This window comes from Alternaria rosae (genome assembly GCF_020736505.1).
Source record: "Alternaria rosae strain MPI-PUGE-AT-0040 chromosome Unknown BKA58scaffold_3, whole genome shotgun sequence".
Lineage (NCBI taxonomy): Eukaryota > Fungi > Ascomycota > Dothideomycetes > Pleosporales > Pleosporaceae > Alternaria > Alternaria rosae.
In genome coordinates, this window is record NW_025763572.1 from 1005371 (window position 1) to 1024919 (window position 19549).

The 19549-nt window shown below is 52.5% G+C and overlaps 4 protein-coding genes across 4 annotated transcripts; 2 read left to right on the forward strand and 2 right to left on the reverse strand.

The window, feature by feature from the left end:
* The first annotated feature begins 1711 nt into the window (after window positions 1–1711).
* On the forward strand, window positions 1712–5199 carry BKA58DRAFT_121075 (T-complex protein 11-domain-containing protein). The gene has a single exon (XM_046164164.1). It carries the CDS (start codon window positions 1945–1947, stop codon window positions 4891–4893), a length of 2949 nt encoding a protein of 982 aa, XP_046027384.1. The 5' UTR covers window positions 1712–1944; the 3' UTR covers window positions 4894–5199.
* Window positions 5200–5686: 487 nt separating this feature from the next.
* On the reverse strand, window positions 5687–7717 carry BKA58DRAFT_379772 (protein-tyrosine phosphatase-like protein). Its single transcript, XM_046169841.1, has 4 exons — window positions 7577–7717; window positions 7263–7484; window positions 6629–6961; window positions 5687–6545 (listed from the first exon to the last, which is right to left on the reverse strand). Exons 1-4 carry the CDS (start codon window positions 7624–7626, stop codon window positions 6170–6172), a joined length of 981 nt encoding a protein of 326 aa, XP_046027385.1. The 5' UTR covers window positions 7627–7717; the 3' UTR covers window positions 5687–6169.
* A 2408-nt stretch (window positions 7718–10125) lies between these two features.
* Window positions 10126–13295, forward strand: BKA58DRAFT_121144 (uncharacterized protein). The gene is made up of 5 exons (XM_046164166.1): window positions 10126–10144; window positions 10264–10532; window positions 10698–11014; window positions 11281–12285; window positions 12364–13295. Exons 2-5 carry the CDS (start codon window positions 10413–10415, stop codon window positions 12854–12856), a joined length of 1935 nt encoding a protein of 644 aa, XP_046027386.1. The 5' UTR covers window positions 10126–10144; window positions 10264–10412; the 3' UTR covers window positions 12857–13295.
* A 5124-nt stretch (window positions 13296–18419) lies between these two features.
* On the reverse strand, window positions 18420–19354 carry BKA58DRAFT_121218 (VPS4-associated protein 1). Its single transcript, XM_046164167.1, has 4 exons — window positions 19133–19354; window positions 18810–19079; window positions 18690–18760; window positions 18420–18634 (listed from the first exon to the last, which is right to left on the reverse strand). Exons 1-4 carry the CDS (start codon window positions 19235–19237, stop codon window positions 18520–18522), a joined length of 561 nt encoding a protein of 186 aa, XP_046027387.1. The 5' UTR covers window positions 19238–19354; the 3' UTR covers window positions 18420–18519.
* Between the last annotated feature and the right edge of the window lie 195 nt (window positions 19355–19549).

A 19549-nucleotide genomic window follows, 5' to 3' on the forward strand; every position in this document is an offset into this window, starting at 1 on the left:
TCTGAGCATCCCACGAAGCAAGAAGGGCGTTGATTGTGGACTCCAGACCCTCTTATGCTCATGATGAGAAGCAAGTTGCGTACGCCACCGTCCATATGGCACCCTCGAAGATGCGACCAAGTGCGCTCATGTTGGCAGAAAGCAATCAAATCGGCTCAGGGACTACGCGAAAAGATCCGTCGGCCGTCAACCGGTGTGGCATCCCATGGCCGTAAACGTTCATGGGTCGTTTCAACATGAAATGGAGTGCGATGAACTGCGACAGCGAATAAGAGAGCGGTATAGCAGTAGCCCGGTAATTCTTGGCTGCATGCGAGAGCGATATTCCTTGTCCTTCTTGCAACCATGCTCGCTCCTAACCCTAGTCCCTTCGGCTTGATCCACAACAAACGCCATCCTTGCTTCGCGGGATGCTCAGAGTCGTAGTATATCAAGTTGGCCTGGTCTGATCCACCCAGACTTCACATTCCCAATCCTCAAGCCTTCTTGCTTCCTACATCCAGTCAAGTACACTTACCAAGCAACACTTCACTGCCACTGTATCCTCCTCGACCAAATCGAAACCATTCGGTTGCTCTTTTGATATCAGTTGTCGCCGGCAGACATATTCATCGCAAACACGACGCCAGCAGGCTCAGTGATGTCGACGCCAACACTACCCATTCTCGGCCTTTCCAACGAGCAACCTTCACCAGGCACAACGACTCATACCGAAGGAGACTCGCTTAGTCTGACAATAGTCTTCGGCGTACTTGGGCTATTGGTCGCAGTCGTTAGTATATGCATCGCCGTTCTTCAACTTCGACACATGTTACGCCGGACGAAGACAGTAGAGATATTTGAGCTTCCTTGTAAGGTCAATGTATGCCCGGTCGTAGAGTGATATATTGACCTGTTCACAGAACGATTTAGATAGAATACGAAACGTCTCGAAGAGCGCCCAAAGGCAACGCCGACAGGATAAAGTGTCTGAACAACGCATCCACGAACGATTTACAGCGCGCGGAGCTCTGGATAGAACAGGATTCAGATTTTTGGAAGCGCTGAAGCGACAGGCGTCGCGGACAGTCACACACAGGTACCTACGTACCGATGGATCGATATCACGTGACGTCCGATATGGAGGCCGCTGTGATGCATAGGACCTCGCGGTGTTTCTGAAATGTAGTATCAGTATAGCGTGTGTACCATTTTCCAGCCTGCCTGTTTTTTCAGAGTTTTCCAAAGGTCAGCGACCAAGCAAGATGCGACTTCAAACACGACCTAGGTAGCAAGCCGAAGTCTAGTGTAGCGTGAATTTCCTGTCCTTGTATACAGGTTGAAGAGAACCACAGATGACCGTTTCTAGCGTACAAATAGGCCGACTGGACGAGGAACGAGACGGGCACTGTCGGTAAGGCTGAGAGTGGAGACGTGGATTGCATCGAGGATCTTCGCGGTTCGATTAACTTCGGCAGCTCAGCCGCTACCAGGTCTTGGCAGTATGCGGCCTTACTTCGTCATATGCTGTATTCCGGTCAGGCAGGTGATTCATGGACCCTTCTCCAACCACCAATCTCACCTTCTTGTGCATGCGACAGAGGCCGTCGCGCGCAACTACTCTGCTACAATAACGACGGTGTATACATTGCATTGCGCACGGTGCCCACCTTCAGGCGTTCTCGGGGCACTACAGCTTATCAATCATCCATCAATACAACTCGTCCGGTGACCACGCTCCCCACGGACATCTGCACCTTTCGTTCCTGTTCACATCTTTGACTCTTGCGCGAAGATACTCGCTATTACTTACTTCGTCCGCTTGTGGCTTGTTACACTAAAAAGCATTATCGAGACCGTGCTTTGTTTCACATCTTGGGAAACACCCTCCACGGCTGTCTGCCCAAGGGACCCGACACACTCGCGCGACTCCTGAGCTAGAGAGCGCCGTCGCATTCATACACCATGTCCCTCACCGACTCCGAACTGGAGCTGGTCAGCTCGCAGCTGCAGCGGGAGAACGACGACATCCCCGAGGAGCCCGACATGATCCTCTCATCAGACGCCGAGAACGGCCAGTCGTTTGCTCCACCACCACGGATCGCCGCCCGCTTCTATCGCCATGCTAGCAATCGTCGCAAGTCATCGGCTACCTCGTCCCGCCGAAATTCGCTGTCCTCGACACACTCGCATACATCCAATCGATCGTTTCGCAACAGCTGCCAGAGCCACCATGTTGCCCAGCACCTCCGCCGTGCTTCTATACTCGAAGATCGCAAAGCGCGACTAGCAGACCGCGCCGCGCATGCTGAGCAGGTCAGGCTGCGCGCTGCGTTGGCCAAGGCTACCCCACGTGGCTCGAACAGTGAAGAGAGGGCGTTGGCAGCGCAGCAGGCCCGCGAGAAACATCTGGCACAAGTCGCGGCTTCCTGTGCTGAGGAAGTGAGGAGAGCCAAGAAGATTGCGGAAGATATGAAAGAGCGCAAGGCCGCCGAGGAACGACGGTACCGCACCGAGATGGAGGAGAAGCTTGCAGAGGCCGAGAAACGCAGGCTGGAGTACAAGCGCAACCCCAGACGGCCACGGACTGCTAGTTCACCCCCAGCCGACGTCAAGATACGAACCGAGCGCCCTATTGTGTCGACTGAGGACGCTGCGAAGAGGATCCAGGCTGCCTGGAGGGGTAAAGTTAGGCACAATATCGTCACAGCATGGCTTCAGCTTGGCCTCTCCATTGAGATGGTCCAAGAGACCAGCTTCGAAGTTATCACCGGCATGCTCGCAGACGAGAAGTTACTCAAGACCACAGATAGAATCATGACACTGTTTGTGCTCCTCCCCGACGCAGACCCAGCCTCCCGCAGCGCAGCCGTCAGAACCTTCCTCTCCTCATACCTCATCCTGGGACACCCCACACACGTCTTCAGTCGAGACGGAGACCAAGAACAGGACCTCATCACCAAAGCCAAGGACCTTGTCATCAGCTTCGAGTCTGCTTTGTCCAAACTGACAAAGCTCAACTCATACACTCCCTCCCCCACGCGTACCGAGACCGTACTGCTAGCCCATAGCGCATTCGTTACCGCTTTCAACGACTGGAAAGCTCGCGACTCCTCTGCGCTCGTCGAGACAATGGTGGCTTCATTCGTCAGCCTCGACGAGATCTGGCAAAGCGTCAAGGACGCGACAGTGGATGAGGTCGCGAACGAGTACAGGAATGGTATCAGGGATAACCAAGCTATTCTACTTAGTAGAATTAAGAAGTTGGCGGGGCCTGACAAGGCTCTTACCTTGATCAGGAAGGCTATACGCGAGAGTCGGAGGTCAAGGCCGAAGAAGAGGCTCGCCGGAGACACTGTTCGACCGCGCGTTGCGAGTGAGTCAACACCGGAGTCCCCGCTATCAGCCGATAGCGCGGCAAAGCAGGCTGAGGCCGCTTCGGAGCTTGCAGCTTCTGGACAATCCGAGATTCAAGACCTCACGGCACAGGGTCATCAGGCACAGTCGCTGTCGAAGGTCTTTACTGTCGTGCCCGATAATCGTATCCTAGTCCACGAGCTCTCTATCGACAAAGATTACCGTATCGATCCTTCGCCGACGGCCGACCTGCGCGATGCTCTTAACCGTGAGCTCTGCGACGCAATGCGACGAGGATTCGAAGAAGGTGATAGCACAAACTGGACCGCCGCCATGGCAGAGAACATCAGGGGAAAACTACTGCGACTTCTCAAACCTGGCAACTCCATGCACACACTCATCTCCGAGACCTTAGACCCTGAGCATGTTGGAAGGCAGTGCAGTCAAGGTGTCTTCTCCTATGGGAAGTTCTTTGACTTCATTGCCAGCATTCTTCCCAAGCTTTGCGCTCCATTCCGAGACACTGAGGTTCAGTTGCTAGCCGAGGAGCTACAGGAAGAGGGCGAACTTTCAAGCATGATCGAGAAGCTCTTCAAGATCCTGCACGTCATCGACCTTCTGTCGTTAGACTACTCGAACTTCCTGTTGATGAACGCCGCACCAACACTCATTAAAGAGGCTGTCGGTTACGAACAGCGCATGTTCACCCAGGATCTGGAAGAGCACAACCTCACTCTCGACCGCACCCGCCGATGGTGGCGCAGCGCAGCAGTCAACATGCACACCGAAGCCGACCGTCGCGACCCTTGGAGTCAGGCCAATCCCATCAACCGCCCTACAGCGCACAAGATTTACGCTCGTGGTCTCGTTGACCTCGCAATCGCTACACCCCCACTACGAAAGTCCGAGCTACCAGAGACCCTCGAACTAGACCGCGCACGCATCTCCCGCATCCGCGAAGACGCACTCCGCATCACAACAATCGGCGGTATCCTGCTCACAGCAAAGAACCTACTCAAGCGCGACGTGCGCGCGCAATGGAAGTCCGAAGCCAACAAGATGTGGCTTGTGTTGAAAGAGAACGGCTACATGTCCGACCCCACCACTCCTTCCAAAATCTCTTCTCTCCTCGAGTCATCCCGCAACATGCCACCCTCCACGCGCTCCCAGCTCTCCTCCACCATCACCCGTCTCCTCACTCAAGCCGAAGCGGGCAAGCTCTCCGACCCCGTAATGAAGGTCCTCTTTCAGCGCCTCAAGACACACATCTTCAACCGTGTCAGCGCTAGCAGCTCTGGTGAGCGCGTCAAAGCAGCTAGTACGGCTACAGAAGGCCTTGCTACTACCGGTCTCCCTGAGTTCGTGTCCCAGGTAGCGGATATCTGTGAGCAGCTTGGCAAGGTTGGCGAGGTCGACCGCAAGTGCCATGGCAAGTGGTACGAGGAGATTGCTGAAGAGATGGAAAGATTGGGTCTTGAAGGTGGCGAAGAGCTTACAAGGAGTTCGAGTGCGGAGAGTGAGGCTGTTACTTCTACGAGCTCGGAGGGCTCTGTGTAAGATGTCAGGATTCATGGCTGCGTTGCCATTTTGCGTTTACATGGGAGCGATAACCGGCGTTATCCTTTCTTTGTATTCTCCCGGCGCGGATACCAGTCTGTTCATTTTTTTTCTTTGGCGTTCATGTTGTTCTACTGTTGTTCACTGCATGGCGCTGGGGTGTTTTTATAGTTTTTGGCGTTGGATCTGGTACAAGCCTACGGGTTATGAGCACATACGAAGCAGAATAGCTTCTCCATTGTTTGGGGTTGACAGATAGTATATCAGGCGTTCTGACCAATACACACTACTTCTTCTATACTTCCATTGCTTCTACCTGTTGCTTGTTCTGATGTTCTTGTGCTGTGTATGTGTATGCAGTTGGTAGCGTTGTCGCAAAAGTCGGATGGAGGTCTTGCATCCTACAATTTCAGGTCCAAGCTACAAGAGGTCCTTCGAAAGCCCATACATGACTCCAGATCATTGAGCCGGACAACTGTGGTTTGGGACTATCTGTGCGCTATCACTGCGACAGTTCGTGCCGGATGACTGTGGGCTCAACAACGTAGCAGTGCGACATCGATCCTATTATCCCCTGGGTGTGGTTCACTTGTCTATCTGGCATGCTACTAGCCATCATGACTGTGAGTTTATACAGCGAAACAGGAGTTGAATGAGCACATGTTACTGAAGCGGCACTCAAGTTTAGTTTCTGTGCTTGATGTGCGTATTGTCTAAGCCATCGTCCGAAGAGGGAAATACCTTTTAGCAAAGCGGTCGTTGAGACATAGTTAGGGCAGATATGTGTCATGTCATCAAGAAAGATTGTTCAGGTGTCACAGTGACGGAGTTTGAAAATGCTGATAGGCGGACTGATTGGGGTACAAACACCTCTGGCATGGTCTAGGTTACTTGGCTCATAGCTATCAGGAGATGTGGAGTGAAGGACATTGATGACATAGTATCGCTGGTTTGTTCGCTATGAATCATAGCACATTGATATCCTTCGGACAACGTACCCGTGCTCTGGTCGGAGGTTTCGTGATAGCGGGAGGTGTTTCCATCGATTGGTAGCAAACCATCGATTAATAATGCTTACTGCTCGTTGCCTGTCGCTGCCCGGCTGGTGCTATGTCCAATCGGAGGAGCACTTCACCATCGACCTCGTGGTGGTGAGTGGATCGGAGATGTATCCATCTTGAGTATATGATTAAGGCACAGGCCGCCGGTGAAGACGCTAAGTGCGAGCCGCATTTCCATCTCGCCGAACAGAACGTGGCAACCTCATCCAACAGTCTCATAGGTTCTCCTTTGCCTGAGCTGCCCCCAGCGGAGGCGCACCTGATGCACCCGGTGGCCGACGAATGCCAAAGTTTCCTTTCCTTGCTTCGTCGATTCGACCCTTCGCCAGGCTGATACCGGGGACGACCCACTCTGAGCAACTACATTGCATACCCTGCCATGCGTACTTGCCTACGTTGGTGTGACACTTTGGACACTCGAGTCTGCCTTCCAACTTGCCTTGTTCGAGCTCGGGGCGCATCCAGGATAAGGGATCTAGGAAGTAATGGGAACAGTTTTGCGAGGAGGCTTTTTTAGCTTCTGGTGTTTCATCGCTGACGGAAGAAGCTGACCCATGCGATAGTAGATACGTTGACGTTGCTAATGCTCGTCTGAAATTGTGTAAGCGCTGAGCAAGACGGGCGGCAACAGGCAGTAGGGTGACACCAACTTGCTCTCGCACAACTCCACTTACCTGCATTTACGACATCTCAATTCGAAGCCGGAAGATTCATCGGTGACATGTTCGTCTTCGAAGCGGATCTTGTCCGCCTCTGGAGCTTGGCCACACGCGCGGCTCAGCTCGATCTCGCGTTGGTAGACCCAGCGCTGATAGGCCGGGGTGTCTTCAACGTTCTCTGGTGTCTGCATCTCACCGTATAGCTCGAGCTGTTTCATGAAGCCCTCGTTTGGCTCGCAGATGGATCGCGCTTGCCGAACGTGCGACAGAGCTTCCGATGGGCTGATGTTGTGCTCTTGCATCAAATACGCGATGACGACGGTAGCCGATCGTGACTTGCCCATAGCACTAGAAAAGAGGTCGTGGTTGGCATATTGATACAAGTGGCTGAGAGCAAATAGAGTGGCGACAGGGCGGTGTAGTTCGGAGAAAAAACGCGGAAAACGGAAGGCGAGAAAACATGGAATAGATGATGCAGGACGCGCGGAAAGCAAAACAGGGCTGCATGCCTTGCATGCTGGTGACGACGCCTTGGGGCTGTCGTCTTTTGTGAAGATGGCAAAATTGCCAAGCAGGGCAGTCGTCGCCGACGATCCAGAGTTGTTGGATATGCAAGGCTTCATTCAGCTTGACCGGGATGTTGACTTACCAATGCACCAAGACTCCGCCACCTCCCTGTAGCCCCTCCTGGATGAAGCGGTTTGTAGCAGGGAAATGCTCCAATAGATTCTCGTCGTCGACGTCGTCAACCTCCACAACCATGTGCTTGAAGGGGCCAAACAAGTCTTGATCTAGTGGTGTACGCAATACCGACAAGACGTGCGTGATATTGGCTTGCTGGAGGGCTTCGCGCCGTCGCAGCGTGAACATGCTACGCAACACTGGTTAGACAGTAGTCTGGTGACCCCAGACCTGGGCCATTGAGTAGATGCGAAACGATGGTCGACCGTCGACATTACGTACCCACCAATATACAGGTTCAGGTCCCCGGGCACTCTGTCGATGAGCGCCATGATAGCCAAAGGATGGGCTCCGAGAACAATCGGACGCCGGAGATGAGGGTATGGCGATCACAGACTTGGAAGAGACGCGAGTTGTTGGAGGTGTGCGAGAAGAGGGTCTAATTTTGGCCGAGGGTCCTGGGTTTCTGATCGCGCGTGCCCGCCAAAATTGCGGACCACCCGTAATTGCATCAGATAAGTGGTTTGTTAAATTTGGAGATGCTGCAACACGCTCGATTGACTGCTACATAGTGTATTCACTTTCAAAATCCTTGCATCGATGTATGACTTTCCCAAGTTGCATGCCAGAGGGCACGGCCAAGCATCGCAGTGAACACACCACCAGCTTCAATTACGTTGCCGAGCTAGTAGTTCATAGCCTTATAGGTGCATGGACTATGTTCCACGCCTTGCCCGTACTGACCCGTAGTTCACAGCCATTAGTGAAGCCCTTTGCAATAATAACTGTCATGGAGAGAGTCATGCGTCGTTACAGTCAGCGGTAATTTCCGCAAGACCGCGGAGCTACACACAGTGGATCAGGGACTGCATACCATTAACATGGATGAGTCTATAGCTCGAATCGACGAATTCCAGTTCTACAAAGCGCTACCGAGGCCGTTGTTGCTGCGCCCCCAGCGTACTTGAGTTGCCCGAGCAGCCGGAATCGTGAACAGCGGTCAATGAATGCCATGTTCTGTCTCGTGTCGGTGGTGTAGTGTTGCTGGCATCGTGAGACAGGCAATATTGCAGCCGTTACCGAGAGACAGAAATAGCGAATTGCTTGTACTCCCCGGCTGCTCGCAAGGCTGGCGGTGCCGCCTCGTCCCGCATCTCGGCGAATCGCATCAGGCTCTGGAAAACGGGTAGAGAAGCGGTAGTTGCAAATTTGAGATTCCATGTCGCCGACGAGGTTTACGAAGTCGCTGACATCACCCAAGCGTTGCTGGTTCGCGCTGTCTCAAAGTAGCTGGGGCGCCGCTTACCTGACCACAGAGCAGGACCCACCTGCCGGTGAATGCTACAAGGTACCACCACCACTATTGCCCTCCGACTGCAATAGTAGATTCGGCCCCAGGCCGATACCCCGGGGTAATAGTCGTGTCGTCTGCATGTTGCCGCTCGTGACAGCACGAGGTACCCTGGGATGCAGCATTGAGCAGGGACAGTGCAGGCGATGCCAATCGAGATAGGGCCCCAGATAGAGGCAGCCCTTCTCGGACGGTACGACGAGTGCAGGTACCAAAAATACCATGGGTTGCATAGTGTGTACGCCCCGCAGTGCACTGGATGCAGGCGACGGACGACGGATCAGCAGATCAGCGTGCTCTGGGTGACAGCCGTCTCAGCCTGACTGATGCCCAGGAGAGGTGAGTGTAAGGCTGCGAGGGGCTCACGCTGTTGGAACTGCTCAGCATCCGTGCACTGGCCTCCCGCTACCCGCCTTCAAGTCTAACCCACACGGTGGAATCTGACGCTGTGCCGTCTGCACCTCAGTCCCCCATGCCCGTCGAGGCGAAGCGCAACGTCTGCATGTTGGACAATCTGGTCAGATTCCAGGCATGCACCCCTCGTCAGCCAGCGGGCCTGCGCCGTCGGCTGCCCTTCTGCGCCTGCCCTACCTGCCCTACCAGCCCTCTCACCGTTGCACCGTTGCACCGGCCTGACGTCCTCGCACGTCGGCTCTACTTGGTTTGCGTAATAATCGACAGCCAGGCAGGTCGATGCTGGACGAGCGGGCGCCAATCCTCGATTGATTATTCCGGCTTCACTTGGTTCGCCTGCGCGCGCTCCCACGCTGCTGGGAAGTCGTCGGCCGTCACTGCAATCTACGAGTCGACGTCGAGGCGCTAATGGCAAGCCCTATGCACGAGACGAGCGTCGCGGCGTGGACCTTGAAGCTTCTCGAAAGCCAGAGCCCTCCTCCGACCGCCTAAGGGTTGCATCTTACCCCTGCTGGAGCTCCACTGCGCTCCGTGCCAGGAGCAACCAGGCATGGCCAATCACCGACATGGCAGCGCATGCTTTATGCTAACCGCACTCCCCGGTGGAGGGCGTTTCTTCTGCTTCGTCTGCCAACTGTTGCTGCTGCTGCTGCTGCTGCTGTCCAGCGGCGCCTCTGTTCTGCAGAAACATCGACTCGACGGAACAGAAGACGCCGGCGGCGAAGCACGCTTTCTTTTCTCTTTTACTCCACTTGCCTCCACGCTAGGGCCCCTACCGCATTCCCGCGCCATCTTGTTCGCTGCCGTGTAGCAGGAACTGTGCGCTTCCAAGGACCTGACGACTCTTCACTGCATTGCTCGTGCCAGACTGGTCATATGACGACTGGTTTCGGGTGAAAAGAAGCAATATCGTTGTGTGGCGGTGCTGGCCAGAACCCTCCCGTTCAGCTGAAGGGACCCTCCCTCCCTCGTAGGGCTGAACTTCCAACAGCCGCAAGCGCTAGCGCCCCCGCTTTCGCTTTTGTAAGCCTCGCCTTCGAGAAGCCATCCCAACGACGCGTACGTCCCCTCGACAGACCGTACAGGTACGTTGCATGTTAGTACGCAATCGCTCGAGCTCAGCTACCTCTGCACGCCCTCCTGCTTCCATCCCCTGCCTGTTTCGGCCAGTCCGTGAACATTCCGGCTAACGATTCTACTCCAGGGTCCGTGCTTGCATACACTATCCAGTAGCGAGCATACTCACTCTTGCTCGTCACGCTCGCCACATTTGCGCTGCTCGCGTGCTGCGCGAGTACGCTTCAGCTGCACCTTAGTGGCGGGCTCTCGGCGACCTCACCTTCCACGCGAGCCATGTCCTCCACACCGAGTATTCGCGTATATGATTCTCAGCGTGAATCCCACCACTACCAACTACCACACCATCGCCGACCATCGATACCAAGCCCGGCTGTCGCAATGGCCATCCCGAGAGTATGTAAGCTCGTGCTCCAGCTATTGGATACAATGGAGAGGTCTAGAGCACTTTGTGGCTTCATCACGCCAGAAATATCTCCGGATCAGTCGCAAAGCACTTCAGCCTCATCCAAGACAAAATAAGTTATATGAATCCTTCACTGACTGTGCCAAATTTTGCAGGCACGCGAACAGCCACCACCTCCCTTGCCTCCTCCACGTCACATCGAAGTCAGAGGTGGTCAAGACCCTGGTTGGCAATGGGGTAATACAAATAGTCCAAGAGATACCGGCTTTGGCGGAAATCGGCTCGCGACAGTTAGACCTGGCTCGAGCTTATACGGTGGAGCCACAGGCAGCCACCCGCGGGAGCCTTCGGTCGATATGTTTAACCATGGCCGCGAACCATCCGTCTCAAGATCCCTCGACGGTATGAGCGAACACAGCACCAGCGAAGACGACCGCAGTAGCAAAGCTCGGCCCTCTCTCGGGAACCACAGGTACGGAACACGCTATTATATCTCCCTTCGTATCATAGAGCAAGTACTATCAGAGCCCTTGCAAGGCCCTGCGGCACTTGAGTGTCTTTGGTTAAGATGCGGTGTTGTCAACTCACTGGCAGATCCTGGTCTTTGGAGGATTCTCTCGCATTTTGATTGGTCCAGAACTTGTCAAGGGTTGCTTGTATCCCTTGTGCATACAAATGGCTGGCTTTCTCATTTCAGTCGTCTTGTGGGCCAGTTGAGTAACTAACAATGAGCGACAGGTTTACGAGTGAGCGACAACTCGGTCAGAAAGCCCTCCAGAACTCATCGCAAGCCTATGACAAACAGCTGCTCTCGAAAATTGGCGGCCCGAATACACCCACACGAACAACTGCACCACCGCTCCCCTCTGGCAGCACCCAAGATTCCGCCGCCGATACACACGCTTCTTCACATAAACTGAACGGCCAGCTGAAGCCTCTGACCGTACCGACTACATCTCCTGGCTACAGCGGCTGGCGAAGTCCCGGCTTCGACTCAGCGGATTCATACAGATCACGCTACGGCAGCATCTCAACGCCAGGTCCTTTGGACGAAACTTCTTCTCAACACCGTGGTAGCTACGATCATAGCATATTTTCGGACCCAGAGTTTGTTGGCATGGAAGAGAATGGAATGCGCGATTTGAACATCAACGAGCGCAGCCCTGCCGAGTCAGAGGATTATCAGTTAGGCCCAAAGGGTGGCCTAAAACGGCGGGCCTCGTCCCCGCCCTCTGAAGCCGCGCGCGATGACCGTCCTATTCCGACTGGCCACAACGACCTCTATCACCGCCGCTCCCAGCAAATGCTCGTCAATCGGAACTGCACAGCTTCGCGGTTTCAGTCGACCCAAAACTCCCTGTCCTCCGCTGGGTCCGCAAGTCAACGTAGTGGCTCGATTGGCTCCTCTTTTGGGTTTTCAACCGCTCCAAGTAGCATGGCAAGTTATTGCGGAGATCAGCGCCTATCGCCCAGTGCGTTGTCGCCTTTGGGCGAAACAGAGTTAGGCGCAGTCTCGCCATATGCAGCTAATAGGTCGTTGGACCCTAGTCCCCGCGGGTCATTGTCGCGACCTCCGCATCATCGGGGCTTCCCAGAGTCCGAGCATCCGCAGATACGGAAAATGTCTACGGAAAGCATGCTACACTCGCGACAGAATTCAATTGCAAGCCGCATACCAGGGGCTTACATTTGCGAATGCTGCCCCAAGAAACCCAAGAAGTTCGATAGTGAAGACGAGTTACGGTAAGTGCATGGATCCTCGCCTGCCCACCGCCATTTGGTCTGCCCACCCTTGCTTAATCACGCTGACCCTGGCAATAGAGCACACGAACTAGAAAAGCAGTACACTTGCCTGTATTGTCCCAATCGTTTCAAGAATAAGAACGAGGCGGAGCGCCATCAAAATTCCCTTCATTTACGCCGACACTCTTGGTCGTGCGCAACTCTCGTCAAGATCGAGGCAGCTTTCCATCCCTCGCCTACTCGTCCAGCCGTTGCAGATGTTTGTGGGTATTGCGGTGAAGAGTTCGCCAACCCTGCCGACTGGGAAGCGCGATCTGAGCATCTTAATCACGTGCACAAGTTTGGTGAATGCAACCAAGCCAAGAAGTTCTTCCGCGCAGACCATTTCAGACAGCACTTGAAGCATAGCCATGCTGGAACCAGTGGTAAATGGACCAACATGCTAGAAAACGCCTGCATGAGAGACGAGCCCCCACCACAAGAGCGTGTTGGCTCGATGGGCTCAACATCCGGCCCCTCGAGTCTAGCATCCAAGCCAGGTGTCATCAATGAAGCACACGACGAGGCATGATTTCGAAGAATATGATACTACTGGCCTGGAGCCATATACAACGCCACAGGATGTCGGACATTTTCCAAAATCTGTAGCAACGAACCCTGTGGCTTATCCGAGCAGCTTTAACCTGTCGAACCCAACCCTTCAGCAACATCGTCTCGATCGAGCCGACAATAGCACTATCTTCAAATTATCATTCGTCCAGTAGAGCGGCGCTCAGATGTCGCCTCCTTTTTACAAAAAATTTTCACGCCCGCAGACTGCTTCGCATTTTCTTTTGCCTCGGCGGCGAAGCCTGGGCGTTTTGGTATAACGACACTGATGACGGCATTTGGTCTTACACATTAGAGATATTTCTACGCGGCTCAAGACATTTCTGGTGCCACTAAGAGCGGCAAATTTGTTGCATTTCAAGGATGTTTTATCGATTCAGCGGGCGTTGATAGGACAGGAAGTCCGGGATCACTGTTTCAAGCGAGGACGTCCAAACAGTCTTTTGACCTACTATACAGCATGTGTGTCATGCCAATGCATAAAGAAAATCTTTCCAGCGTCTCATTGACCTGAGGCTTCGCCGGCGATGCCGAGTGTAACACTAAAACCATAGTCTTGGCAAGCAGGATCGTTACTTCCCGGCTTTTGGTACCCGTTTGGGCGGCAGATTCAATTCATCTGACATCAACAATGATGCAAAATAGTTTTCCTGCTGGCGCATAGCCAAGGGACAAGCATGCTCAGCTGTCAGTCGGCGTTCAGCAATCGGCGTTCAGCAGTCGGCGTTCAGCACTTGGCCTTGGCACGCCACCACCATCAGCCAACACTCGTTACACCCTTTTCACAATATACCAGCTACGCCGACTCCCTTTGTGGATAGTATTTTGCATGACTCTACGTCAGCTGTATGTGGCGGGTCGATACTTGCCAAGACCTGAAGCACGTACCCATAAATCAAAATATGTGGGCAGAGGCGTGCGCGTCCTGTCAGCAAGTAGATGCTCGCGTGATACCACATTGAAAGAGCGAATATGCCTCCTAGATAATGGAACTTCATCGCCAATGTATACGAAGTGTACAGCAAGCTGAACAAATGCTATCATCTGCTCGCGTGTGCATGCTTGCCTATTTGGATCGTGCACAGCAACTTGGAAGGACAAAGAGCCGTGCATTTGCATTCCAGGAGGTGATCTTTCCTTCCGTGTACGCTGAAATAGAAGGCTAAGCTATCTTCAATTTTCTAGTGGTGGGTCTGTTAATTGTCTCTTACAACCCCAAAGCCTTACTCCATTCGTCCTACCTTGAACCATACACTATCGCCAAGAATAAGAAACTCTCGATCCGTTCACTTGAATCTTCGGCCCGAGCATGATCCCTCTTAAAAACTATTATACTCTCATCCAACACAGCCTAGCAATCATAATACCCACGCCACCCCCACCCCATCAAAACTCAACACAAAACCGATCATCGACCCAGACACGCGTATCCTCTCTACACGGACGAAAACACACGCTTTCAGACGAACCTGACACGTGCGGCTCGTTAGTGCTTACGTTGACTCCATCCGTGGCTCGGTTCCCACTCCTCGCGACATCCCGCGTTCATTGTTAATTTCTCCGAACGGAGCACGGATCATGGCTTGTTTCGGATGTCGGTTCTCTGACATGACGGGAGAGAGCGAGACGGGCAATGCGAAGGGTGGGTGGGGGTGTTTCCGAGGAGATGAGGTTGCGTGGTTGAAGTGAATTGTGAGGGTGAAATAAGCTGCCATGAACAGACTGTCCTTCAAAAGTGACAGCAACAATGATACAAACTAGAGCAGCTCATCTGACACAAGATGCACCACACGATAAACTAGAATATGCATAGCCTGTCTCACAGACAATTGCTTTGGAATAAGTTGCTCCAATTTACCTGACTTTCTTCTGTGCATTGCTCCCTTATGAATCGGAAAACACATTTCCCCAAACTCTATCTGTATGCTCCTCAGCCCTTTCCTGATGACCAGCAGCAGTCAAAGCCTGGAATATCTCGTCGCGGGTTGGTGCTCGTCAGGCAGTATTGGGCACCTTTACGCTCTCTCCGTTTCCGACGTCTACCCCAGGCGTGCCACCTATAGCCCAGACGCTCACATCTGTACGTATGGCAGAAGATTCTGAGGTAATGTTCTGCCCCTCTGGGATGCTTTGGCTCTGAGACTCGGTCGTTGATGCTGTTTGTTGAGGCTCCGGGTCTGACGTTGTTGCTTGTCCTTGATTGGTGCTTTGACGTTGAGAGTCGACCATAGTCACTGGTGTTGATGATGTGACTGTTTTCGGTAAGCACTACGTAGGTTTAGTATTGCTAAGGGATATTTACTATTGGAGTATGGTAATATATGCAGAACACAGAGATAAGCACTTGTACAGAGATGTGATATGTGCTACTGCTACAAGAATGGAGAAACGATTTTCGCGCGAAAATACACCTTTCGCCTTGCTCAAGGCAGCAGCGTTGTGTCATGGCACATGACGCTGAACGCCTATGACGCTGAGCGCATACTTATTAAGTTGGTACTACGAGACCGTACTAGAACAAGAATACAACTCCAAACATCGGAAATGCTGCTACAGTATGAAGGAGGAGATGCAAGGTTATATGTACGGGTGAATTGCGCCTTGAGGATAAGCTTGCAGGCGCGTCGATCTTGTCTTCTTGTCTACACATCGAGTGAAAACGATCCAACTACCTACCTAGAAAGGTGCGTTCCTATTGTTAGGAGCAGAGCTTCATGTTCTACTTCATCTCTCGCTGGGTGGAAAAATCAACTGCATATGCAGTTGATACGGGGATAAAATCATAGAACGTACTCTGTCTGCATACCCTGGTGTCATGGATCAAGCGCAAAATTCCCATAATATTGCCAGCCAGTTCTCATCTATGATCAGACGACATGAAGAGTACAAAGACCCGCTGCCTTCGCACTCAAGCGATCAGACCCACCTATCCCACCACTTGCTTAAAACTTACACAAGCAACACACTTTAGACCAGAGAAACGTCAAGATGTGTTTTTTTCTTCGTATCATTATTCCTTATACCTTGTCTTACGTCTGCAGCCCGTTTTTACTACGACGCAGACTATACGGGCGACTACAACAGATTCAAGTATGCGTCTGCTGTGACCCCGGTTACGCAAAATCATTCTACTGGGCCGACAACCTAGGAGAATACGACGCTGACTTTGTGTCTTCACCTTTGAAGGCCGACGGAGAATAATATTCGAGATGCGCTTGTCAATGCCGGTGTGGAGGATGTTGATGCCCATGTCGCTCGAGTTGGAGCTAGGTTTGGCTTCTAAGTGGATGATAAAATGTGTATCACACTGCTGCTTCCTAGTACCATATTTAGTCAAGCAGATAGAATGTAAGAAGATGTATACTTCAACCTGGGGTATATAGTATAGGTTACAGAACTATGGCTTTTTGGTAAGCTTCTAGTCGTGTGGTATGCGGCGTTGACACCGTCATTCCCTAACTCGATATCTTACACGTGACGGCACATTGACTCTTATTACCCCGATCTACGTCTTGGTCGCGCATGTACGTTTCAATCTCCGATATTAAACTCCGCAAGATCTGGGACCGCATAGCACGGCGTCCCACATGCTCAATACCGATCATACCCAACAGGGAAACATTGTGACATGACAAGGGACTGAGTTCGCGAAGCACTGCACTCAATCAAGTGCTTACGCTGACACTAACCCCGGTCGCAGGATCTGTCCACTCTGGCAAAGAGCTTTTCCCTTGGACGCCTGGAAAGACTAAAGCAGCGAATACTCGGGGACGTAGCAGCACTATGGCTGCAGGGTCGTGGAATGACCCTATTGTAAGGCTAGAGGTGACCAGGTGCCATAAGATACATGTTGACGATGCGCCTTACGCATACAACAGACTATGCTGCAAGAGGAAGGTGCGCCGTGGTGTATCGCACCATATGGGAAGATATAAGCGATCTCGACACACAAAAAGCGACGAGTCGAACGGGAAATAAAGCTGCTAGTATGCATGTGATGCAGTACATGATGTGTCGCTGAGTAGATGCACGGGACGATGCTGACGCGCTCAGATCGGAAGCGAAGCTTACTGTTTACCGTTTAGTCCCCTCTTTGAAGCAGGGTTCGAGATTTGTTCGCGTGATTACCCGTTTGTGCTCACCCATCAGCATCTTAAAGAGTAGGCTGGCTGGAAGGTGCGTTTAGTGGCGGCAGTTAGACGGCCTGCATCGTAGTATCAGCGGAGATTTGAAAATGTTGTAGGAGAGCTGAGACTTGAACGTGGTGGACGTTTGAGGAGATACTGTAGGATGGGAGAGACTGCATTGTGAAGCGGCCAATGTGTAGAGCGCATGCAGTGCCAAGCGCTGGGTAGCATCAGCGCTTCGGAAATTGGAGACGGTGGAGACAGTGTATAGCTCTTCATGATTCTCTTGACTTCTGAATGGTGTCATCCTCCAAACGGTTTGCTATTGAGGAACGTTCCTCATTGCACGCGCACCCCAGTGCCCAGGCCATTGCGATACTTGGCACAGCGGGTGTCGTTGAGAAGGGCATCTTTCCTGAGATAGCATATCGCCAAGACCCCTATCAAGTAACCACTCGCACAGATATGAGATGACTCAGTAGACGCGATATCGTGACAAACAACATAAGCGGAAGGGCGAACAGGCCGGGTGCGCCATGGTCTGGAAACAACTAGCTGTGTACCCATGCCACTCCCTCTACCCTATAGAGATCGGTCACAGTGTTACTAGTGTTAGATTAGCTGCAATGCTGCCGATTACAGTATAGCTCTTCCCCGTTCAGGCTTGCGTAGCGAGTATCTGTATCTGTTGCAACGCGTGCCGTTCCCGAAGTGATTAGGTATACACCGTTGGTTGTTGGACCAAGATTTCGGGGTACCACGACTTGCTAAACATATTGACAGGTGAATCTAGTATAGATGAGGGGTCACTATACAGCATGTATGTTCGCGTACGGCTGCAGGGGGCCAACCGAGCGAGCTGATCATTGCCTCATCGTCATGAGCGCACCAAATGCGAAAGTCATATGGCGTTTTCTGGCCCTGGAGCTTCAACGATGGATGCAGTGGAATAGAACCCCACTTCGATTAGGAGTAGCCAAGACCAGATATGCAAACTCGCATGAATACAGCTTCAGATCGGTGTAGAAGTTACTGTCGTGATACAAGCCCCCAAGCCACTTCCGCAGGATGTCTGCACAAGCGAAGTTTGGCCGCCTGAATCCTGCGAGTGCATCTGCAATGTCTGAGCGTTGGTAATTGCGAGTAGCATCTGTCAAACGGATGAAGGTATCCGACTATCCCCGTCAAACTGGTGGCGATCAACGTTCCTAGGCGAAGAGTACCGAAGGGCGAGGGATCTAGTCTAACGGTAACTACAAACAGATGATGTGCGTGACACGTATCACATTCGGTAAGCATGGCATTTGAACCGGCCGCTAAAAGCTGACTGCATTGTCTTCGAAGGATCTAAAGCCGGCGGCCGTGGGCTCCGTCACTGTTCGCATAAGCCGATCCTGCCTGCTGCCGGGCGAAAAGCGGTTTGAAATCCTTCGAAGTAACTGGAGCAACGACTGGTGTGTGATAATGACCATTGTCGATATTAGGACGCGCTCTGGGTCTAAGGATTTCCGCTAGGCACGGACGGAAAGTTTGCAGGGTTGTTCAGTCGTTCTCGATTCCGTTTGGCAATCTCGGCATTCCGCAACTTGTCTAGACGCATTTGGTAGAAGTTCCTGTGTGGGGTCAGTATGTGTAGGTGAAGCAAGGAGTCTGTAAATGCAGGCCCACTTGTTGAGTTGGTATATGCGCGGGCCAAGTTCAGCCTGGGCTTGATCCTTAGTTTTGGAGAGCTCTTTGATCTATATAGGGAGTTAGCACAGTGATGAGTTAAAGGTGCACGCCACATGCTTTGTCGTCTTTGGCTTTCTCATCTTGCTTGTCCTCTTCTGCTTCTTTGCCCTTGGCCTCCTTCTCTTTCTCCTTGTCTTTTTCCTTATCTTTCCCTTTTCGCTTCTCTTTCTTGAGCTTCTGCTTCTCCTCGTACTCCTTCTTCACAGCTTCGATCTCGCGATCCAGCTCTTCTTGCTTCTTCTGGTCTGCTACTCGTTTGGCTTCATCAGCTTCTGGCTGACAGAAGCCACGATCGACCAAGTGTCCGGGACAAATATAGAAAAAGTCCTTCCCGTATCTTAGTATGATTCGCGTGTGACTTATCATTCATCTCTTCTCACCTTATTGGTAGGAGTGATTAGGACACTGGTGGAGGGTTTGTAGCAGATCCAGCAGGCCTTCGCAGCGTTGTCCGCCACGCGACGAAGATGCCACAGATTCTCCATCAAGGGTTGGGATTGTGTTCGCGATTGCTCTCTACGTCAGCAACAGAAGCGCGCGAGTGCGCCAAGTACCCAGGTATGTAAGGTGACACGGAAGGCAGTACAGCAGCAACAGACTACTCTTCTGGGTCCTCCGCGCTCTATGTTACTATGGTAATGAACAGAATGATACAGAAATTTAAGGCAGTCTGAGTTTGTAGTGATGGAAAAGGGCGCAAAGGTTCGTAGTTGTGATAGATGGTGGCTGTGCGAGAGATGCCAGCATCGAAACTAGGCTCGAAGCGGCTTAGTCATAGATACTTTGAGGCAACAACG

Excerpts from the sequence above, each read along its gene's own strand:
- BKA58DRAFT_121075 (XM_046164164.1), top strand. The coding sequence starts at position 1,945 with ATGTCCCTCACCGACTCCGAACTGGAGCTGGTCAGCTCGCAGCTGCAG.
- BKA58DRAFT_379772 (XM_046169841.1), bottom strand. The coding sequence starts at position 7,626 with ATGGCGCTCATCGACAGAGTGCCCGGGGACCTGAACCTGTATATTGGT. Across the intron at positions 7,485-7,576 it reads CTGAACCTGTATATTGGTGG|CATGTTCACGCTGCGACGGC; the intron begins GTACGTAATGTC and ends AGTGTTGCGTAG. Across the intron at positions 6,962-7,262 it reads GGCGGAGTCTTGGTGCATTG|TGCTATGGGCAAGTCACGAT; the intron begins GTAAGTCAACAT and ends CCTCTTTTCTAG.
- BKA58DRAFT_121144 (XM_046164166.1), top strand. The coding sequence starts at position 10,413 with ATGTCCTCCACACCGAGTATTCGCGTATATGATTCTCAGCGTGAATCC. Across the intron at positions 10,533-10,697 it reads TCGCAATGGCCATCCCGAGA|GCACGCGAACAGCCACCACC; the intron begins GTATGTAAGCTC and ends CAAATTTTGCAG. Across the intron at positions 11,015-11,280 it reads CCCTCTCTCGGGAACCACAG|GTTTACGAGTGAGCGACAAC; the intron begins GTACGGAACACG and ends AATGAGCGACAG.
- BKA58DRAFT_121218 (XM_046164167.1), bottom strand. The coding sequence starts at position 19,237 with ATGGAGAATCTGTGGCATCTTCGTCGCGTGGCGGACAACGCTGCGAAG. Across the intron at positions 18,761-18,809 it reads AGAAAGCCAAAGACGACAAA|ATCAAAGAGCTCTCCAAAAC; the intron begins GCATGTGGCGTG and ends CTCCCTATATAG. Across the intron at positions 18,635-18,689 it reads CGCATATACCAACTCAACAA|GAACTTCTACCAAATGCGTC; the intron begins GTGGGCCTGCAT and ends GACCCCACACAG.